At 39.8% G+C, this 21,394-nt stretch overlaps 1 protein-coding gene across 1 annotated transcript in view; it reads right to left on the bottom strand.

The window, feature by feature from the left end:
- Positions 1 to 20,599: 20,599 nt before the first annotated feature.
- MTCL3 (MTCL family member 3) overlaps positions 20,600 to 21,394 on the bottom strand; it is a 43,118-nt gene continuing 42,323 nt past the window's right edge. Inside the window, exon 6 of the mRNA XM_028117098.1 lies at positions 20,600 to 20,710. Within this exon, the coding sequence (XP_027972899.1) occupies positions 20,600 to 20,710 (111 nt within the window). The remainder of the gene's footprint in view (positions 20,711 to 21,394) is intronic.

The raw sequence follows: 21,394 nt of genomic DNA, 5'->3' as shown, positions 1-21,394 counted from the left end.
CCCCTTTCTGAAATCAGTCAGCAAAATTATAGCTAAATGCATATGTGAGATGGAAGCATTCATTTCACCAAGCACCTAATCTAAAGATGGAATTTTTGGGACTAAGAGTAGAAGTATGAAATTCCACTGTATGGTCGTAGCTATATGACCGCGGTAGATTCTGCTGCAACAGAATTACTCCCATTTTGAAGCAACCAGATCGTGTTTCTGTGAACTGAAGTCCTGAAGCAGTACAGGACCACGGTCTCCATTTTATATTCAGAGTTGCAAGCCCAGGCCAAACGTGATGACTGTATTAATAAGACCCCTGAGTTGGTTGTCAGTCTGGGACGGATGTAGCTGCAAAAAAACCAAACTACATAATAAAAATATTTTCATTATTTTAGTTCATCAAGTAAAACGTAAAATCAGCAAAGCCATCCATTCTCTCTTTTGCTTCTAATGGACCATATACCAGAATCTGTTTAGGCTATGGAATACAGAACACTGAAGAAAACACTTTGCTCGTTTGCAAGAATATCCTTGATCACAGTAAGCAGTGGCTGAAATATTTAGATTTCTAGCACTCAGAGTATGTGTATTTAGGGTTTGAAGAGGCAATTTATTTATTTAGTATTTATTTATTTATTTAGATGGCGCATGCGTGCAGTTGGCAGGGGCAGAGGGAGAGAGAGAATTTTAAGCAGGCCCCACGCCCAGCACAGAGCCCCACGCGGGGCTCCATCTCAGTACCCTGAGATCATGACCTGAGCTGAAATCAAGAGTTGGACGCTCAACCGACGGAGCCACCCAGGCGCCCCTGAAGATGCAACGTAAAATACCAGATTGGTAACTGTTATAAGTCATCTAAAATTTCTGAGACTTAGTTTATTTACATTAAAATGAGGCTATTTAAAGGGTTGTTACAAAGATTAAATGACATAGGGTATGCAAAATAGTTTGAGAAATTTAAACATTTTCCCTAGTTTTTCCTTTAAAAAATCTTGGTCTGACTTCTACTAAAAATGTATATATATATATATATGTTCTTTAAGATTTTATTTATTTGACAGAGAGAGACACAGCAAGAGAGGGACCACAAGCAGGGGGAGTAGGAGAGGGAGAAGCAGGCTTCCCGTGGAGCCGGGAGCCCGATGTGGGGCTCGATCCCAGGACCCTGGGATCATGACCTGAGCCCAAGGCAGATGCTTAACGACTGAGCCACCCAGGCGCCCCTCTACTAAAAATAATTTTTATTAAGAAAGTCATATGGGGCACCTAGCTGGCGTGGTCAGGGGAGTGTGTGACTCTTGATCTCGGGGTCGTGAGTTCAAGCCCCATGTTGGGTGTAAAGCCTACTTTAAAAAAAAAGAAATTAAAAAAAGACAGACTGATATTTTTTAGTGGGTGGAAAAGAATATTTAAAATGTTTGAATCACCATCAAAGATAATTGTCTATTAGAAGTCTAGCTCTTCAGTTTTCTAGGCCGTGACTGGAATGTGTTACACTACCAGGTGGCGGCTACTGCTAATTATGAGCACAGTGCCCCCAGAGTCAATAGCTGCTTGGGTGCTGGAGCTGTGGGACGAAGCCGACATAACTACGCAGCAAGCCCCATTTAGTAGCAGCAGAAGATGGCCACGTATTTCGAGTCCCAAATGTAAGATAAACATTGAAGACTAATTTATTATTTTTATCAGACTGTTCTGAACATGCATATCCAAGGGGTAAACAGCTCCAAACATATTTTTTTGAGTTGCAATCTATCAATGAATTATAATAGACTAATAAGGATAAAAAAAATGTCAGTGCTATATGCAGGGCTCTACCTTCAAAAACAGCCTATAAATATTGCTATCTACATTGTTATTCTCTTAAAACAATTTGCTACAGACGCTTCATCATTTTTACCTACTTCTTTGACAGTCATAATCCTGTGACTAATTCAGTCAAGAAAAGAAGTTAATTTCAGATTTGAGATGCTCCCATGTCTCCTTTTATCCACTTAGCCATGCTCTTTTTCTAGTCTCATTTTCCCTCTTCACCGTCCATCTTTCTGCCCTTTTGCTACCTTTCACACCTGTGAGCCGGAGACTGGTGACCACAGAACCTGCCATAGCCAAAGCAAACTGCCTCAGATAGATACATCGATGAAGACCTAACAAAATGAAGATAGTGAAGAATATAGACAATTTTTTTTCTTATTTCAGTGAATCTGCCATTAATCTTGATTACCTAGTAATCTTTTGAAGTTCATCTAATAACTGTTCACAGGAAATGCAGATGGTGCCTGTTGTTTGACTGGCAGACTGCTTTAAAACTCTATGTAATTAACTGTGAGCTGAAACTCTCTTGCTTACTAACAGGTACCTAACACTGGGACTTCTTAGGGAGAGTGGAGTAGTTTAAGACCTCACGATGTAGTTGCAAAGGGAACCAAGAAAATTATAGAAAGGCAGCAGACTAATTTCAAGCTACCTGGAAAAGAGGTGCTATGACACTCCGTGTTTCGTCCTGTTTCTAAGCACTGGAAATAGTCAGAAATCATCATAAAGTTTCTCCTACAATTACACAGCAAATGGCTCCCATCTTTCCTTCTTTTTCTTTTTTTCTTTCTTTCTCTTTCTTTCTTTCTTTCTCTTTCTTTTTCTCTCTTTCCTTCTTTCTCTCTCTTTCTCTCTCTTTCTTTCTTTTTCTTTCTTTCTCTCTCTCTCTTTTTTTTTTTTTTAGATTTTATTTATCTGAGAGAGAGAAAAACAGGAGTAGGGGCAGGGGAGAGGGAGAAGCAGGCTCCCTGCTGAGATCCTAAGACCCTGAGATCATGACTTGAGCCCAAGGCAGACGCTTAACCAACTGAGCCATCCAGGCACCCCTCCAGTTTTTCTTTCTATTGCTCTTTTTGAACCACTTCCAGACCAAGGTTAAAAGGCATCAGATTATTCCTTTAAAAAAAAAAAAAAAAACCTACCTGAAGATCATCCAGGAAAACTCTAACTCAGGCTTGTTCCTTGTAACAGCAGTATACATGAACCCAGGTAATGTTCCCAAAGCAGACAGAATCCTGCTCTTAACTGCAAAGAGCCAAACTCATCACTTACTATGGATAGGAGCCAATCTACAGAGCTTCCCGTTTCCAGGGCCAGAGCAAAATCCAGTGCCAGGAAATGTAATGGTTATGGATCAAAAACAGGCTTTTGAAAGAAAATTCCTATAGAGTAGTATCTGTGCCAATTTTTGTGGGAGGATTTATGTGGCCTTCCTAGCATCTATGTCATGTCATAAATGTCAAACTTAATATGACTGAATTTATTGCTTTCTCCTCAAGAAATAAAATGGGGTCCATAGAGTAGTAGTGAGGAGTACACGAACAAAAGAGAGAGAATGCTTAATAGAAGTGCCTCACATGGTTTTGAATCATAATGGGTGCTCAATAAATGCCTGTTTCTTGTTTTCTTCCTTCTGTCCTTCCCTCTTTTCCTTTTCTTCTCTCCCCCTCTCCTTCCTTGCCTTCATTTTCCCTTCTTTATGTTTTTTTCCTCTGGAATAAAACTGATGAGTTTCACCTTTATTTAATTAGAAAATTAATAGAAACAAATCTAATTTTGCAAACTCTCATATTTTCAATGACTTTCTTGTGCCCTCAGTATTTTTCAAGTATTTTAAGAATACATGGCATATTGAATATTTAGGCAATTTTTTATAAATAAAAATTGGAATAGACAAATCTTACATAAAACTGCTTTTATTATAATTCTCCTTAAATATTTTTAAAAATCCAATTACTGGGGCCACTTTGTAGGGACATAATGTCCTATAATGAAAAGTTATGGAGTAAAGTGGTTCAGCAGATTCTAAAACTCAATTTCAGTGCTCTCTACTGAGGCAGATACAAACGTTCTCTTTGTTCCTAGTTGTCACTCTTCTTGCCCACAGATATTGGCATCTATGTGGGAGAGAAGGAAGGGTTTCTGCGATCTGCATCCCTCCCTCTGTCTCCAACTCTGTATCATTTCACTTCACGCAGAATTTCATTCAGAATACAAATTTATTAGAGCAAATGTAAAAGGACCAAGGGAACTGCATTACTTAGTCATGCACGCGTTCCTTCAACAACGCTAAGGTAACATTACATAACCCATGTAACCTACTTCTGCGTCCCTGAGGCCGAAGCAGGAAGCCAGAATTGTTGGGTTGCGAGTGGGTAGCCTAAGCCTGGTGATGGGAGGGAACTAGTTCTGCTTATCTTCTGCCCTCCTAGCAAGCAGCATTTAAGAACAACTCAGGAGTCTCACAATAAACTAATTTCCCAAATCAGCCTCAGTTTGGTCATGGTAACACTTCTTTGTCTGAGGAATGCTCCGTTCTTCCTACACTTTGGTCATTACCATTTTAACCACCATCCCCCCCATTGGAAACTGGACATCAGCCAAACAAAGGAGACAGTGTTATGGTAGCTGACTCTATGGTTGCTTCTCTCTTCTGAGATCTTTGTTCTGAGTATTTGTTTCTTGCTTTCCTAGTTCCTTTTTCTAAACATGCTACTTTTCCATATAATCAAAGATTTTTCGTTTGTAGGAGGTTGCAAAGGCATGTAAGAATGCTACACACAGTAGGTACAGTTAATCTCACAATTCCTAGAAGCAATTGTGGAACTGGCCCTACAGATGCTTTGCTTCTCTGTAACCTTGAGGGATGGGGAACTCCCATGCCCACACCCATCATGCACCATTGGCCTCCAAGACCCTCTAGCCCTTTCTCCAGGCTGTTACAAATCACTTGCATCATTTCCACTAACTAACAGACCTTATTCCTCCCCTACTGTTTCACCAGCAAGTGCGTCTTTCAGACAACCATGATTTGATTTCGTGCAGGGCAAAAAGGAGTATTTTTTCATTGCTACTTCTAGTTATTTCACCATGTTCCTCATGTTCCAAAAAGGCCAAAGCAATACTACTATATGCAATTCTGAAGAAATCCTTCTTGCCTTCTCATTTGATTATCTTCTCCTTCCTTGTTTTTCTCTAGTTATATACTCACACTACAAAACATCCAAGATCAAAAGAAAAGAAGAAAGAAAACTTCCGAGATAGAGACGCACTGATTTTACTTCTCTTAACTTAGAAAACCTTTGAAAGAAACGTTTGGCTTGGGTAAATAAGTATCTAAAATTAATCAACTTAAACAACAGAAGATGTCGTGGTAAGGTTCCCCGCTAACTGCAGATTAACCGGTTATGAATGTCATGCACTTCCACTCAAATGACAGAAACACTAGTCACGGAGTGAGCAAACCATCAGCCTGAATGAACATTTATTTTTCATTGTAATTTTCAAATACCAACAGTCTCAAGGGGGGTGAACTTTCCTCTATAAATGTAAACAGTTTTCATCCTGGTGAAAAATAGCATTCTAATAAATACGTTTAGTGAAATCCCACAGCAGACAAAGTGCTGCTCGAAGTACTGAGAAGCAGTGTTTGAAAAACAGTTTCAGAGGGTGGATGTCACTGTCAGTCCAGAGTTGAGAAACCCACTCACAGCAGCTGAACGCTCTCTTCCCCGGGAGTCAGTAAAATCCGCTATGCAGCCCGCCCACTGTTTTTAAGCCCAGACACAGACACTGAAAGAGGCAGATGTTGAACCAACCCTCTGCTTCAACAATGCCCAGAGTTCAAACCACGTCAGCAGCAGCCCCTCTCTATTTTGCCACAATGAGTCCCTTGATTTCAAACTGCTAGAAAGAAACATACCTTTTTGCTCTGGGGAGAAATCCTATGGATGTTCCACCATTGGTCAATCTAGCAGTGGAAGAATAGCTAGTTTTTTTTTGTTTTTTTTTTAAAAGACGAAAGTCTCAGCTCGGTGAATCTTGCTTCTTTGCAAGAAATGGGAATGCAAAATCCCTCCAACCATTCAAGAGAGCGGCGGTCCTGACAAGTCCCTTTGAAACCTTCACCCCTTTCACAAATCAAAAAGCTGTTCAGCTCAGTGTCACAGCAGCAGCTGAGACTACTGTGACGTCAGTTACTTGGAGGCGGCCTTCAAGCCACTCTTCCAACCAGGGCTCTGTAACTTTAGACCAGCTCATACTCTGGGTAAACAACTCCAGGTCCAGGACATTTTTAGCTTTTATAATGGAGCCCAGTATTTTCAAGCTTGCCAAAAGAGCTGGTGTTAATATCACACAATGACAATGGCCAATTTTAGATTTTATTTGGAAAAGTAAACTCATTTTTTACAGGCAAGAATTATCTCCTTGCACACCTCCCTCTTTCCCCTTTTTAGCTAGAGTCAGAAAGCACTCTTCAGTGCCTTGACAAGTAGGTGTCTGGATGTGGCAGAACAACACAGGTAGCTGTCTCCAGAGATTTCTGAAAACATATCAAACCTCTGTCTTTAAATAAAGAAGAAGTGGGACATAGAGGAAGACCAACCTCATATGCCTTGCGTTTCTAAGACAGCTTGTGGTCTGTATCTACAGTGATAGCTGATGTCTTTCTGCCAGAGGAAATCAGAGACCATGGGAAAGAATGATATTTATTATGGAAGGAAAAAACAACAACAATGAGAAACCCATGTGCTTGCTTTCAATTGAGGTGTACCAGAGCCCAAGTATATGGAGAGGCTCCCTAGACCGTGGCCAAATCAATCTATCTTGGAAATGCCGGGAGAGATGCCTCCCCAGCAACATTTCCAGGTTGTGCATGAGCTTGAACATGCATGTCTCTGCTCACGTTCAGTTTAACTGAGTTATAAGAAAGTGTCTAAGACAATTTTGTGCGTGTATTTCAGCAACTAAGCCAGTTAAAGGTTTAAATACCTTTACCCTCCTGCCAATTTACTGAATTCCTGTATGAGTTCTAGCAGTTTTGGGGTGGTATTTTGGTTTTTCCACATAAAGTATCATATCATCTGCCAAGAGTGAGAGTTGGACTTCTTTGCTGATTCGGATGCTTTTTATTTCTTTTTGTTGTCTGATTGCTGAGGCTAGGACTTCTAGTACTATGTTGAATAGAAGTGGTGATAGTGGACATCCCTGCCATGTTCCTGACCTTAGGGGAAAGCTCTCAGTTTTTCCCCATTGAGAATGATATTCACTGTGGGTTTTTCATAAATGGCTTTTATGATATTGAGGTATGTACCTTCTATCCCTATACTCTGAAGAGTTTTAATCAAGAAAGGATGCTGTACTTTGTCAAATGCTTTTTCTGCATCTATTGAGAGGACCATATAGTTCTTGTTCTTTCTTTTATTAATGTATTGTATCACATTGATTGATTTGCCAATGTTGAACCAAACTTGCAGTGCAGGAATAAATCCCACTTGGTCGTGGTGAATAATCCTTCTAATGTACTGTTGGATCCTATTGGCTAGTATTTTGGTGAGAATTTTTGCATCCATATTCATCAGGGATATTGGTCTGTAATTCTCCTTTTTGATGGGGTCTTTGTCTGATTTTGGGATCAAGGTAATGCTGGCCTCAGAAAATGAGCTTGGAGGTTTTCCTTCCATTTCTATTTTTTGGAACAGTTTCAGAAGAATAGGTATTCATTCTTCTTTAAATGTTTGGTAGAGGGGTGCCTGGGTAGCTCAGTCGTTAAGCGTCTGCCTTCGGCTCAGGTCGTGATCCCAGAATCCTGGGATCGAGCCCCGCATCGGGCTCCCTGCTCGGCGGGAAGCCTGCTTCTCCCTCTCCCACTCCCTCTGCTTGTGTTCCCTCTCTTGCTGTGTCTCTTTCTGTCAAATAAATAAGTAAAATCTTAAAAAAAAAATAAATGTTTGGTAGAATTCCCCTTGGAAGCCATCTGGCCGTGGGCTCGTCTGTTGGGAGATTTTTGATGACTGCTTCAATTTCCTTAGTGGTTATAGGTCTGTTCAGGTTTTCTGTTTCTTCCTGGTTCAGTTTTGGTAGTTTATACATCTCTAGGAATGCATCCATTTCTTCCAGATTATTTAATTTGCTGGCATATAGTTGCTCATAATATGTTCTTATAATTGTTTGTATTCCTTTGGTGTCGGTTGTGATCTCTCCTCTTTCATTCATGATTTTATTTATTTGGGTCGTTTCTCTTTTCTTTTTGATAAGTCTGGCCAGGGGTTTATCAATCTTATTAATTCTTTCCAAGAACCAGCTCCTAGTTTCATTGATCTGTTCTACTGTTCTTTTGGTTTCTATTTCATTGATTTCTATCTGATCTTTATTATTTCTCTTCTCCCGCTGGGTTTAGGCTTTATTTGCTGTCCTTTCTCCAGCTCCTTTAGGTGTAGGGTTAGGTTGTGTATTTGAGACCTTTCTTGTTTCTTGAGAAAGGCTTGTATTGCTATATACTTTCCTCTTAGGACCGCCTTTGCTGTATCCCAAAGATTTTGGACAGTTGTGTTTTCATCTTCACTTGTTTCCATGAATTTTTTTAATTCTTCTTTAATTTCCTGGTTGACCCATTCATTCTTTAGTAGGATGCTCTTTGGCCTCCATGTATTTGAGTTCTTTCCGACTTTCCTCTTGTGATTGCATTCTAGTTTCAAAGCATTGTGGTCTGGAAATATGCAGGGAATGATCTCAATCTTTTGGTACCGGTTGAGACCTGATTTGTGACCTAGGATGTGATCTATTCTGACGAATGTTCCATGGGCACTAGAGAAGAATGTGTATTCTATTGCTTTGGGATGGAATGTTCTGAATACGTCTGTGAAGTCCATTTGGTCCAGTGTGTCATTTAAAGTCTTTATTTCCTTGTTGATCTTTTGCTTAGATGATCTGTCCATTTCAGTGAGGGGGGTTTAAAGTCTCCTAATAGTATTGTATTGTTGTCAATGTGTTTCTTTGATTTTGTTATCAGTAAAGTGGCAGGATATAAAATCAATGCACAGAAATCAGTGGCATTTCTATACACCAACAACAAGACAGAAGAATGAGAAATTAAGGAGTCGATCCCATTTACAATTGCACCCAAAACCATAAGATACCTAGGAATAAATCTAACCAAAGAGGCAAAGAATCTGTACTCAGAAAACTATAAACACTCATGAAAGAAATTGAGGAAGACACAAAGAAATGGAAAAACATTCCATGCTCATGGATTGGAAGAACAAATATTGTGAAGATGTCAATGCTACCTAGAGCAGACTACACATTTACTGCTATCCCTATCAAAATACCATCCACTTTTTTCAAAGAAATGGAACAAATAATCCAAAAATTTGTATAGAACCAGAAAAGACCCCGAACAGCCAGAGGAATGTTGAAAAAGAAAAGCAAAGCTGGTGGCATCACAATTCCGGACTTCAAGCTCTATTATAAAGCTATCATCAAGACAGTATGGTATTGGCACAAAAACAGACACATTGATCAATGGAACAGAATAGAGGGCCCAAAATTAGACCCTCAACTCTATGGTCAACTCATCCTCGACAAAACAGGAAAGAATGTCCAGTGGAAAAAAGACAGTCTCTTCAACAAATGGTGCTGGGAAAATTGGACAGCCACACGCAGAAGAATGAAACTGGACCATTTCCTTACACCACACACAAAAATAGACTCAAAATGGCTGAAAGACCTCAGTGTGAGACAGGAGTCCATCAAAATCCTAGAGAAGAACACAGGCAGCAACCTCTTCTACCTCAGCCGCAGCAGCTTCTTCCTAGAAACATTGCCAAAGGCAAGGGAAGCAAGGGCAAAAATGAACTATTGGGACTTCATCAAGATAAAAGGCTTTTGCACACAGCAAAGGAAACAGCCAACAAAACCAAAAGACAACCGACAGAATGGGAGAAGATATTTGCAAATGACTTATCAGATAAAGGGCTAGTATCCAAAATCTATAAAGAACTTATCAAACTCAACACCCAAAGAACAAATGATCCAATCAAGAAATGGGCAGAAGACATGAACAGATATTTTTCCAAAGAAGACATCCAAATGGCCAATAGACACATGAAAAAGTGCTCAACATCGTTCGGCATCAGGGAAATCCAAATCAAAACCTCAATGAGATACCACCTCACACCAGTCAGAATGGCCAAAATTAACAAGTCAGGAAACAACAGATGTTGGCAAGGATGCAGAGAAAGGGGAACCCCCCTACACTGTTGGTGGGAATGCAAGCTGGTGCAACCACTCTGGTAAACAGTATGGAGGTTCCTCAGATAGTTGAAAATAGAGCTAACATACAACCCAGGAATTGCACTACTGGGTATTTACCCCAAAGATACAAATGTAGTGATCCGAAGGGGATGTGCACCCCAATGTTTATAGCAGCAATGTCCACCATAGCCAAACTGTGGAAAGAGCCAAGATGTCCATCAACAGATGAATGGATAAAGAAGATGCGGTATATAGATATACAATGGAATATTATGCAGCCATCAAAAACCCCCCAAAATCTTGCCATTTGCAATGACGTGGATGGAATTAGAGGGTATTATGCTACGCGAAATAAGTCAATCAGAGAAAGACATGTATCATGTGACCTCACTGATATGAGGAATTCTTAATCTCAGGAAACAAACTGAGGGTTGCTGGAGTGGTGGGTGGGAGGGATGGGGTGGCTGGGTGATAGACATTGGGGAGGGTATGTGCTATGGTGAGCGCTGTGAACTGTGTAAGACTGATGAATCACAGACCTGTACCTCTGAAACAAATAATACATTATATGTTAAAAAAAAAAAGAGAGAAGATAGTAGGAAGGGAAAAATGAAGGTGGGGGAGACGAACCATGACAGACGATGGACTCTGAGAAACAAACTGAGGTTTCTGGAGGGGAGGGGGTTGGGGGGATGGGTTAGCTTGGTGATGGGTATTAAAGAGGGCATGTTCTGCATGGAGCACTGGGTGTTATATGCAAACAATGAATCATGGAACACTACATCAAACACTAATGATGTACTGTATGGTGATTAACATAACATAATAAAATAAAATAAAATAAATACCTTTACCCTCAAGTCTGAAGAATTTTCTGTGTGGTCATTAAAACATTACATATTCATTTTCACATGATTTTTTGCCAGCTTCCAGACGAGTATTTCTTGGGGAGCTCAAAAGTTTAGTAATAGGAACCTGCTCATGGTAGCACTTTTGTACCTATACTATAGTACAGTTGAAGGAAATCATGCTGCGTTTTGAATGCCTGGCATCGTGACTTCAAAAGCAATAACAATATAATAGTTATAGCAATAATAGTGATTACTCATGGAGAGACAGTTCTCTGCAAAGCTCTGCACTAAGTACTTGGAATATATCTTCATCCTTGCTCACCCTCATAGCAAATGTATCTGTCGATATTATTAACCCAGTCTTCCTGATAAAACCCTGAGATATAACGTATCTTGCCAAAATTCATAGAAAGATGCCCATGTGGAGAAGTAGGGCTTGAAACTGTTTCTCTAACTGGAGGCCAGGGAATTTTGTCACGGAAATCTTGTTTTCTGTTCTACTGCCCCCACTTATCAGTGTGAACTTTGGAGTATTTCTTCTGTAAAGGGATAATTATATTTACTTCATGAGGTTGTTGTCAGAGTATGAGGGGATACTTTTAGTGCCAGGCACCCAAGAAATGGTAGCTTATTTCTGCCTCTATCCTTACCAGGACCGGAGGAGAATCTTGGGGTGGGGAAAGGGATTGCCCCAAAGCACCTACGCAGAATAATCTGGTAACATCCCACCGCCCCAACACTCTCTTCCACTCCAAATCTCTTCACTTCCATGGGTCCTTTGTAAATAAAATTAAGACTGTTCTCTAAATCCTATCAGAACTTCAGATAATATGTGGCTAAGTTATGGGAGAAATGATTTGGGCTATCCTCTATAGAATCACTTAATAGGATCTACTCCAATGCTCTCTTCATGGAAATCCTAGTAATTATTTACCACAGGTGCTTCATCTGCTTCTTGTCATGGTGAAGCGCACCTGAAATTAGGCAGAACCAAAAACTAGGAAAAGACTTTGACAATTTCACCCGTCTATCACTTTTTCTAGTGTTTACCAATTCTTTTTGTTGAATAATTTTTATATGTATTAGCTTCAATTTCCATGCTATATATATATATATACACACACATATACATATATATATATCCAGAAGATGAAAGCATAGGAAGGCAATAAATACTCAGCACAGGTGCTTTTGAATCTTTCCACTAAAATTGTTTAAGAAAATTTTCTACTGTTATGTACATAAAAAGACTGATGCTGGTGTACTCAGCCCTTCAGAGATATTCAGATATCTTGAAATGCCTGACATTCTCAGGCAGATGTCAGGATGGCCAAAAACCTTATGGCCAAAATGCAATTTGTGATATAATCTAGATTGCTCTGAAACCATTTGAATATTTATGCCTTCCAATATGAAATTGCCCCAAATCATTGCTCTGTGTATTGGAGAGAATTTGGAAGAATCGTGCATATCTGGTGCCATACTAATCCTATCTTAATGTAGAACTAATATGTAAGGACATGAATAAAATAATACTTCATGTAAAGTAAATATAGCCACACCAGTTAGGTGAAGAGAAACAAAAAAGAAAATCCTGAAAAGGATTTGAAAAGGTCTATGTGCATAATAATCCTAGGCCAGGGACTAAAACATTTTGGAAAGGGTGAAAGAAGAACACTGAGTGCATAAATGTCATAGCGGGTGTTTCTAGATGTAGAGAATTTTAGAGCCAGAGAGGACCTCTGAAATCATCTAGCCAACCCTCTCATTTTACAGCTGAGGAAAGAAGCCCTGATGCTACATCATCTGCTCAAGGTCACAGAGCCACTTACTAGCAATGCCGGGAATAGAATCCCGGTCTTCTCATTCTTGGTGGAGTGCCTTGAAGTTTAAAATTCCAAGGAGTTCAAGGGAAGGGAAGAGAACCCAGGGAAAAGGATTTGGGGCATGAGGGATTGATTTCTGGCCTTGTCAACTTCTAAATTCAATCTTCTTCTAAGTCTATATGAGGGAGATAATACGCCGTCTTCTGAGTATAACATAGGAATCAAATAGCAGAGTATTTATCTTGATGACTTACTATCTAAAGAGGCCTGTGGCCTGAGATAATCTACATCTTGGTCTAAATGCAAAGAGAAAAGGATTTTTAATTTAGTGGTTGAAGAAAATCTGCGGATAAACGTTCCAACTTTGCCTTTAGCAGGCGGTACACATTTAATTTATAGTTTTCATCTGGATGATGATCTCGAAGCCTTGCAAAGCAGTCATTTATTTAATCTCTTTATGCTATGACAACTCTGACTGTGTATGAGGCTGGATGGCTTCTGACTTCTGGTTTGTACAGTTTTTTTTCTGTCCCTTTTCTTCTACTCTTCAAACATATTTACCAGTAGAAAGGGTATTGTATTTCTATTTTCCTTGGCAAGGAAATAGAAACAATTGGAAAGGTGATGACTTTGAAAAACTGAACTCATTCCTACACATACTAAAACTTAGAGACTATTATAGGGGACATATTTAAAATAATCCTTCTTTCTAAAACAGCGTCTTTTGCAATTTTCAAAATACTTTATGATACATGGTCTCAGTTGCTTAGTAGAACTCTTGTTGACTCTTAAATTATCTTCCATTCTTTAGGGAGAGGTCTTGGGCTCTCCAGTTAATGTTCCATTTAACAAATATTTGTGAGCACCCACTCTGTACCAGGTATACTGATGGATCCTAAGGCCCAGAAGAAGAATAAGACAAATCCTTATTCACAACAAGCTTGGTCAATGCTGACGATTCCTGAAATGTAACCTGTGGCATGACTGCCCACATCCTGAGTAGTCCACTACCCAAAAATAAACTTACAAACAAATGTGAAGAGCCTCTCCTCCTAGTCCCCACAGCATCCCATCAAGGGGACCATAATTTAGTGTTACCTCCCAGCCTTGTTGTACCCTGCAATCACTCAGAGAATTATAAAAAACAACAACAACAACAAAAACAAACATGAAAGCTGGAACCTTCCCCCCAGACTTTGGAATCAGGTGACGAGGCCAGAGTTTCTTAATTTTTACAAAGTTCCACAGCTAGTTCTGTCAAATTGGGTCCTGTGTTGTTTTAGTCCAAGAATGACAGGGTTTGGATTCTGTCTTAGCAAAACCAATATAATTTTGATACTTACAAGAATCTGTTTTGGGTTATAAGATTACGAGAGTCAAACACAGAGTATTAGATTGTCACACATTTAGATTGTTGTGTTTCAGCGAATGTGCTCTTTTCCCAGTGCTGGATGTTTTCCCCCTAGAATCATGGGATGCTGGCTCTCTCTTCTATTCTGTGGGCTGGTGGCATGTCAGCAGAGCTTTTTGCCAAGCAGATCTGTCATGGGGCTTACATACAGGCATTTCCAGATGACAGAAATATTCAAAAGAAACAGTCTTTAACTGTTCTTTTTAAGTACTGGTCTGTGTTCTGAAGAAATAAAACAATAAAACATTTTAGGAGTATGGGTTATTTAAAATTAGAGATAGATCTTGCTTACTGTTCTCAAATTAGTTTTTGGCATCTCATTATATTATTTCCAGATTCTTGACTTGGGAGCTTTGGATAATGATGACAAGAATATCGAAATAACAGGACCGACCGATTGTTCTGGAGCTACCACTTATTCCAGAAAAGGACCTCAGGAATGACAGTCCACCACAAGAGGGCCACCCTGAGTCATTTCTCCCTGGGAGGAAGTTCGAGGAGTAAAACAGGGCTGAGAGAGAGACAGAGAGAGAAACCCTTTAGCGGTATAATTTGAGGACAGAGCGATAAGTCCCCACTCCTTTCCTGACCCGCCTTCCTTGGGAGTTGCCAGCCCACCTGTATCTTCAACCAGAAATGTTAGATTTATTATCATCATTAGGTATTTCCAGTTTGTAATTGTCTAATAACATTTCATTGACAGAGGAAGCAGTTACTGGCTAGTCCCACCTTGGTACATAATAGAAGAGTTAGCACACAGAAGGAACTGGGAGGAACAAATAAATATAGGTAAGCTTCGATTGGAGCTTGGGAAAAGAATCCGTTTCATGGGACACGGAGTGGGGAGAGGGAGGGGAGGAGACGAGAACGGGAGACCGTCTGGGTGGCTGCTAACTGTATGGGTTGGTGCCGGGGTGAAAAGAAAGGCAGCACCATGACGTGGGAAGACTATGGTAAAGAATCTAAAGATGCAGGTACAGACAGCGAGGCCCAAAGCCACAGTTCCAGGCAGCTCTGTGAACACTGTGATCAGAGCACTCTGCAGAGTCAGCCAGACCCATGGCCCACACCGAGGGCTCTCAGGAAAGTCCACATGAGACGAGAACACAATACCCCAATGGCTGTCCTCGGCCCTCACACCATACTCTTTTGTTGATGCTGTCGTCATTGAAATATTTTGCACAGGAAGAGTCCCACGATTTCATTCTTTCTTATCTATTTTGAGTTTACCTTGTTTTTCTGAATCCATCTAGTTTCTTCAAATATCAGGACTTCGAACAAAGAGCTTTTGACGTACAAGGCTGGGGGATCCTAACTTTCCATCAGCTACCTCCTTTGGCTACTTCACAGTGGGTACTTTCACTATATGGAGCCTGAGCAGTTAGATTAAGGCTACACCCTCCCCCATGCAGTGGCTCTGGTACCTCAGCAGATAGGCATTCTTTTTTTTTCTTCCAGGTAAAGGAGCTCAGATTCCTAAGAGTCACCTAAAATCCAGAATAAACTAATTCTGCTGACTTGTTATGTTACATTCCACCTCTGAAGTTCTAAGTGACTGATTTAGGCTGACACATAGGTTGTTCTATTTAAAAAGTCGAGCTCTGTTTTATCTGTCCAGGAACTCATGATACAGCGGAAATGACATGGATTGTGCAAAAGCTGCACATATTCATGAGAAAGAAGAAAGGAAATTATAAACTAGATGCTAAACTGAGTTTTCTGACTTTAAGAAATAACAGACTCTATAAGGTATTTAAAAAAAAAAAAAGCTCTTAAATTCTCTTCCATTACTAAGCCATTTGAGCATTTGAGGCTAGTGGGCAAACTGATGAGGTTCTCTCTGCCCTTCACACCCTCTTAATTTTCAAACACATAGGTTAAGAAGGTACTTTCAACATGAATTTAAAGAGCTGAAGTGCTGACTTTCACAGTACATTATGTTGGACCACCTCAGAAAGGGACAAATGTTATTTGCTAGCCTTTGATAATCATGTAGCGAGTCTTGTTTGTTAACATAGATACATAGCAGCTCAACTCAAACACTCAGCAGAGACTACAGAAAATCCACATTGTAGGACAGCTTTTCTCACTTTCTGATATCATCCTCCACCACCTTCACTTTAATCCTTACCTTCGGTTAGAGCATCTGACCCAAAGCATGACAACCAGATGAAAGTGGGCTGGCGTTCTACAGGAATAGAGCTACAAGCAGTGCATGAATATTTGGAGTTAGGGCTTCACTACCAAATTGACATACCAAACTTCACTGGCAGCTGATTTAATAACCGTGTCGCAACTCTACCACCCGGATTGAAATGAAGGTTGCAGAATGCAGGCCAATACACATTCCAGGCTCAGCACTGAATTTTCCTTTGTTTTATGAGTTTGAGTCAGTTATGCTTAAAAATAGCCAACTAAATTTTTTTTCTTAAATCCAGGCCAAATTACCAAAGACACTCCCTACGCCCAAGAATGTGCATGCAAGGGAATTTTCTACAATAAGGTTTTTTTTTTCTTTTATTTCTCTTCAGTGTCATGTTTAAATAGCACAGCTTCAAAGGTACAAATAGGAGAAAATTCCTTGTCTCAGTAATTGGGGGACTTTGTTCTCTCAATGAACAAAGAAACCTGGGTGTTCCTCTTTTAGAACTAGCTTCGTACAACGAAGATAAAGCAAGTAACAGGATCAAAGGGGAGGGGAAGAAGATACAGGGGACGCTCTTTCTGAGGTCTTGTGTACCATCTTTGTTAACTTCTATTCCCACATCTGTAGTCTGTGATGTAAGGGAGAAATGAACCACAAACTGCGGGTACCCATAGAACAGCTTGAAGTTCCAGGGAGAAGGCAGCAAGCGGCAAGGTTGCTTTGTGCTTTCTGGCAGTTTGCTAAGACCACCTCCCAAATACTGGCCCCCCAGCAGTCCCATGAGATAGAGGCAGGTCTGAACTCCTTGATTCTGGATGCATGTCTCACTGTACACAACAGTGTGGGAGAGGTGTGTGCTTACACGCAGGCACAAACCGGAAAGTGGGCTATGCAGTGGGTAGGGTAGAGTTGGAAAGAGTCTCCCTGGAATTCAACCATATGGTAAAGTTGCCTAACTTCAGAGAAGCTGTCAGAGTGACCCCAACTCCCCCAGAAGCTGGGAGCAGTAGGCAAGTCAGTCCTGTTTCCCCTCCTCAATTTCTTCCTGGGGTTCCATATATGGAGTGCCTGGATGGAAGTTCAAGATTCTTATGAATTCTTCTCTAAAACCAATGCCTTAGAAGTTCATAGGTAAGATTAATATCCCTGTCACCAGGATGACTTTAATTCCTAACAAGAGATCTAAAGAGGGGGCCGGTGTTTTGATCAGCCCAGACTTCCCTTGGTTAGCCTCTCCTTTCTTATTCAGGCCACAGGATATTGTTGAGGTATAAGCAGCACCCCTGTATTTATTTATTTATTTATGGTATCATTCCATGCAAGAATGTCTTGGGATTTTATTGTTTTCTTAGGCAAATCCAACATGCTATCAGGTGTTCAATAAAAATAAATTGCAACCACGAGCCTTTTTGTTTGTTTGTTTTTACACTTCGGTAAGAGTATCTCCTAGAGTTAGCTGTTTACATGCCCATCCAGGTCAATCAACCAACTGAACGTGCTAAAAAGAGTAAACACTGAAATTCATTTTGTCTGCACCTAACAGCCACCACATTACAATGTTTGTTAAATGCACAGGGATCCATGCTCTGTATTTCTGCTGCATTCTCACACCTCTTGTATATGCCTTCTCATCTCGGTTTGGACAGCAGAGTCAGCCGGCACCCATCATTCCCAGAGGATTTGTGGCACACCACATGGAAAGCTTTGTGGCATCAATAACTGTATACATATCCACAAAATGTGGATTGCCAGGGTGTGTGTGTGTGTGTGTGTGTGTGTGTGTGTGTGTGTGTGTGTGTGGTGTGTGGTCATCTTGAGGCTCTAATTGAGGGTGTGCATGTGCCTACACCTGCAGGTGTGTGCATGACCCTGCACTCATGCACTTTTCATCTTGGTCCTCCTTTCTGTCATGTATTATTCCTATTTGTCGTCTCTGCTTTTGTTGGTTTAGAGAACCTGTATTAATGAAAGGAGAGTTTTCTAACATTGCACCACTGTGGAATTAGAACTGCTTTGTCATTAGAGGCAAAGGCTGAATAACAAAGATGGAAATGCTCTAGAGAGGCTGTGGACATCCACTGAACGGTGGAAACTTTAAGGTCTACTGAAACCTAGGTGGCTCAGGATTCTATACAGCTGGCCTCACATAGCTTGCTGCAGCCTTGGCACAGGCTGCATATACATATTTTAGACAACTCAAACATCTAAAGAAATGGTTCTTGGGAGTTTAAGAAAATACAATTGCCTGGATTCAAAAATTCACTTGGTGAGGTAGGGGCTCAATTCTAGAAACATCTCAGGAATTCTGGTGTGCAGCTAGGATTGAAAACCACTGAGAAAGATACTGAGTTCTTGATTTTTTTCATGATAAAGAAAGTTAACAATTCTGAAGCCTGTTTCTTAGAGCCACACAGGGTGGTGAATATCCATGATACTTCTGAAGTGAACAGGTGCACTGCATCCCATACTTCATCAGAGGGACAATATTAACCATTTTGGTGGGACAATTATTTGAGATTTTGACTCCTTTCCTCTTACTGCCATTAGGGCTTCCCAGTCATTCTGACCACCTACAACACCTCCATAAACCACCAAATGTTCCACAGGTAGCTGAGAAACATTGCTTAGGTGGGTGTATGTGGCTTCAATGGCAATAAACATTTCAGATAAACTTCAGCCATCAGACACTGACTTTCAGTTCTGTTACCAAAATGGTCCCCTAAGATGGCGGTCTGGAGGCTTAACCAAGGATCTAACAGACAGACTTTGATTTTTAAAGTGGTTGCTCTCCCTGAGATAATTTTTTTTTAAAAAGTAAAAAGTGGAATAATTGATTAAATACAGCACTTAGATGATTTCATTTCTTTTTGTCATAAACTGCTACCTAGCCTTTTGAATCTCTAAGACGAAAAGCCAAGTAGATAGTGACAGATTCCAACTGTTGGCTAACAGTTTCTCACTTCTGGTCTCTCCTCCCTCCAGAACAAAACAAAACAACCCCCCCCAACATGTAAATAACAACATGGAGACTAAGAACAGTTATTTTAAACTGAATTCTCAACAATTGTGAAGGGTTATCTTTTCTTTTTTAAAAAATTATTACTCAAAGGGAAAAATGGAGGTACTGGGGGATGAGGGCTCGAGAGATTGTTTCCAGAACCAACTTTCGTAGTAGAGCAAAGTTTTTCCACATATTATTCTTGATGCTGAGGCACAAGATACCTCACTTTACCACAGATTTTCATATCCACCAGCCAACCAGCAAAGCATTTCTGAGTGCATGACTTCCATGAGTGTTGGTATTTCTGAATCTTGATGGCAGTGGTGCATTCCAGTTTTCCACTGGGTAAATTGTCAACAAGATGGACAGAACAGGACATTTTGGGTACATGGAACCTATCCACGCCACTTTAGGGATGAGGAGAAAGGGAGATGCTCAGGTTCACCAAAGTGAGTTTATACCTAGAGAGCAACTCCCAGTGGAATGATGCCACTGGCCTCAGATTGTGACTTAATGAAATTCTAGAGAATGACTACTTTTTCCCTACTCTGGAAGCAGTTCTGTGTGATAATCTATTAGAGGACAGAACTCCAGGCAACAAATTTTATCAGCAACAAATGTCCAGGTATAGTAGGTAAATGCAGAAATGGCTCTTTTGCTTAGAGCTGGTCAAATGCAGTAGGAGAGATATAATCACTTTCTCAATGAACTAAGGCCTAATCCACTCTCTAGCTCCCAAACACATCTTTTTAAACAGAATACCAACAGCAAGCATCACAACGAGTTGCTTACTTTCCATGATGGTCACATTTCATTCATTCACCATAATTTTTGTTAACATTTACTGGATTTCAAAACTATCTTGTTAGTCTGATGCAACCTAGCAAAGATCTTTATAAGTCCATCTATCTATATTTTGAAATGTGACCATCTTGTGAATGTCCAGCTTTTCAGTTATCATAATAGTCAACTACTGAGAAATAATTGAAAGATTTAGTCAATTTTTACAGTCATAATTATTTATCAAGAAGAGTGCAGATTAAGATGTAAAAGAAAGAAGCAAAGATTAAAAAGATTTATATAAAAAGTCACAATTACTTGCTTACCTGAAATATTTTAATGCTTGGGCTTCTTATTGAATTTGGTAGTGGTAAGATGTGTCTTTTTAAAGAAATAAGCAGTCTTCAGTGTTTTTATAGCATTGATTATTACAGAAATTATACTTCTTTTACTTCTTGTCTTGAAGGGTGAACAAAATAAACAAACTGAAAATACTACAATGAATGGTAAATGATGAAAGATTTACAGTACAAAAAATAGTGTAAAAAGGAAGACAAGTTTAAATATTGTTGTGTAAGAAAGTGATGAAAATAATACAAGAATGAGAATAAGTAAAATGATAGGCTGGAACATCTGGGAAGGTAAATGCAGAGACAAAGAGAAGAGTTAATTAATAATAATTTTTAAAACTTAAATTTATATTAACTAATCTAAGCATCCAATCAATTTAAGATGAAGAAGAACCCTCCCTTAAGCCTGTATTTACAAAATCTGTTTATTTTATTATAGATAGATAATAGATAATAATCTATTATTATACACAGTGCTTTCTCTCACTGATTCCTATTTTTTTCCCTGATGGTATAACTGAAAACCCACAAGCTTCAAATATTCAAAAATCTGCTACAAGGAAACTAAAAACCAACCATTTGACATAATTAGAGAAACAATAAGCTTTAACATTTCAAAATTCAACAAGTTTTATCATAAAACTTTTTTTTTATAGCAAAGCAGAGCAACATGCAATGTAAATAAGCAATAGGGTTGCAATTTTCTAGTTGTGACTAACAGGCAGTTAATTTAATGTCATGCTTCTGCGTCTACACTGATTTTTAAGTTTAAATCTCTTGTGTGTCTTAAAAGCCATGCATGCTGTTGTACTTCCGTGGGTTCTCCAATCGATACAGGACAGGAGGTTTGCCAGAGAGGTAGCGCTGCCCATTATGTTCTACAAATTCTCTCTTATGTGGTTAATTCTGACAAAATGCATGGGTCTTTGGCCACCATACCTGGCTACAGCAGCTCAGTCCAATTCAT

This window comes from Eumetopias jubatus, unplaced genomic scaffold, assembly GCF_037043125.1.
Source record: "Eumetopias jubatus isolate StellerSeaLion01/CBP00866 unplaced genomic scaffold, mEumJub1_p1.0 scaffold_6, whole genome shotgun sequence".
NCBI classification, from domain to species: domain Eukaryota; kingdom Metazoa; phylum Chordata; class Mammalia; order Carnivora; family Otariidae; genus Eumetopias; species Eumetopias jubatus.
This window is presented reverse-complemented; position numbering and strand designations above follow the sequence as displayed.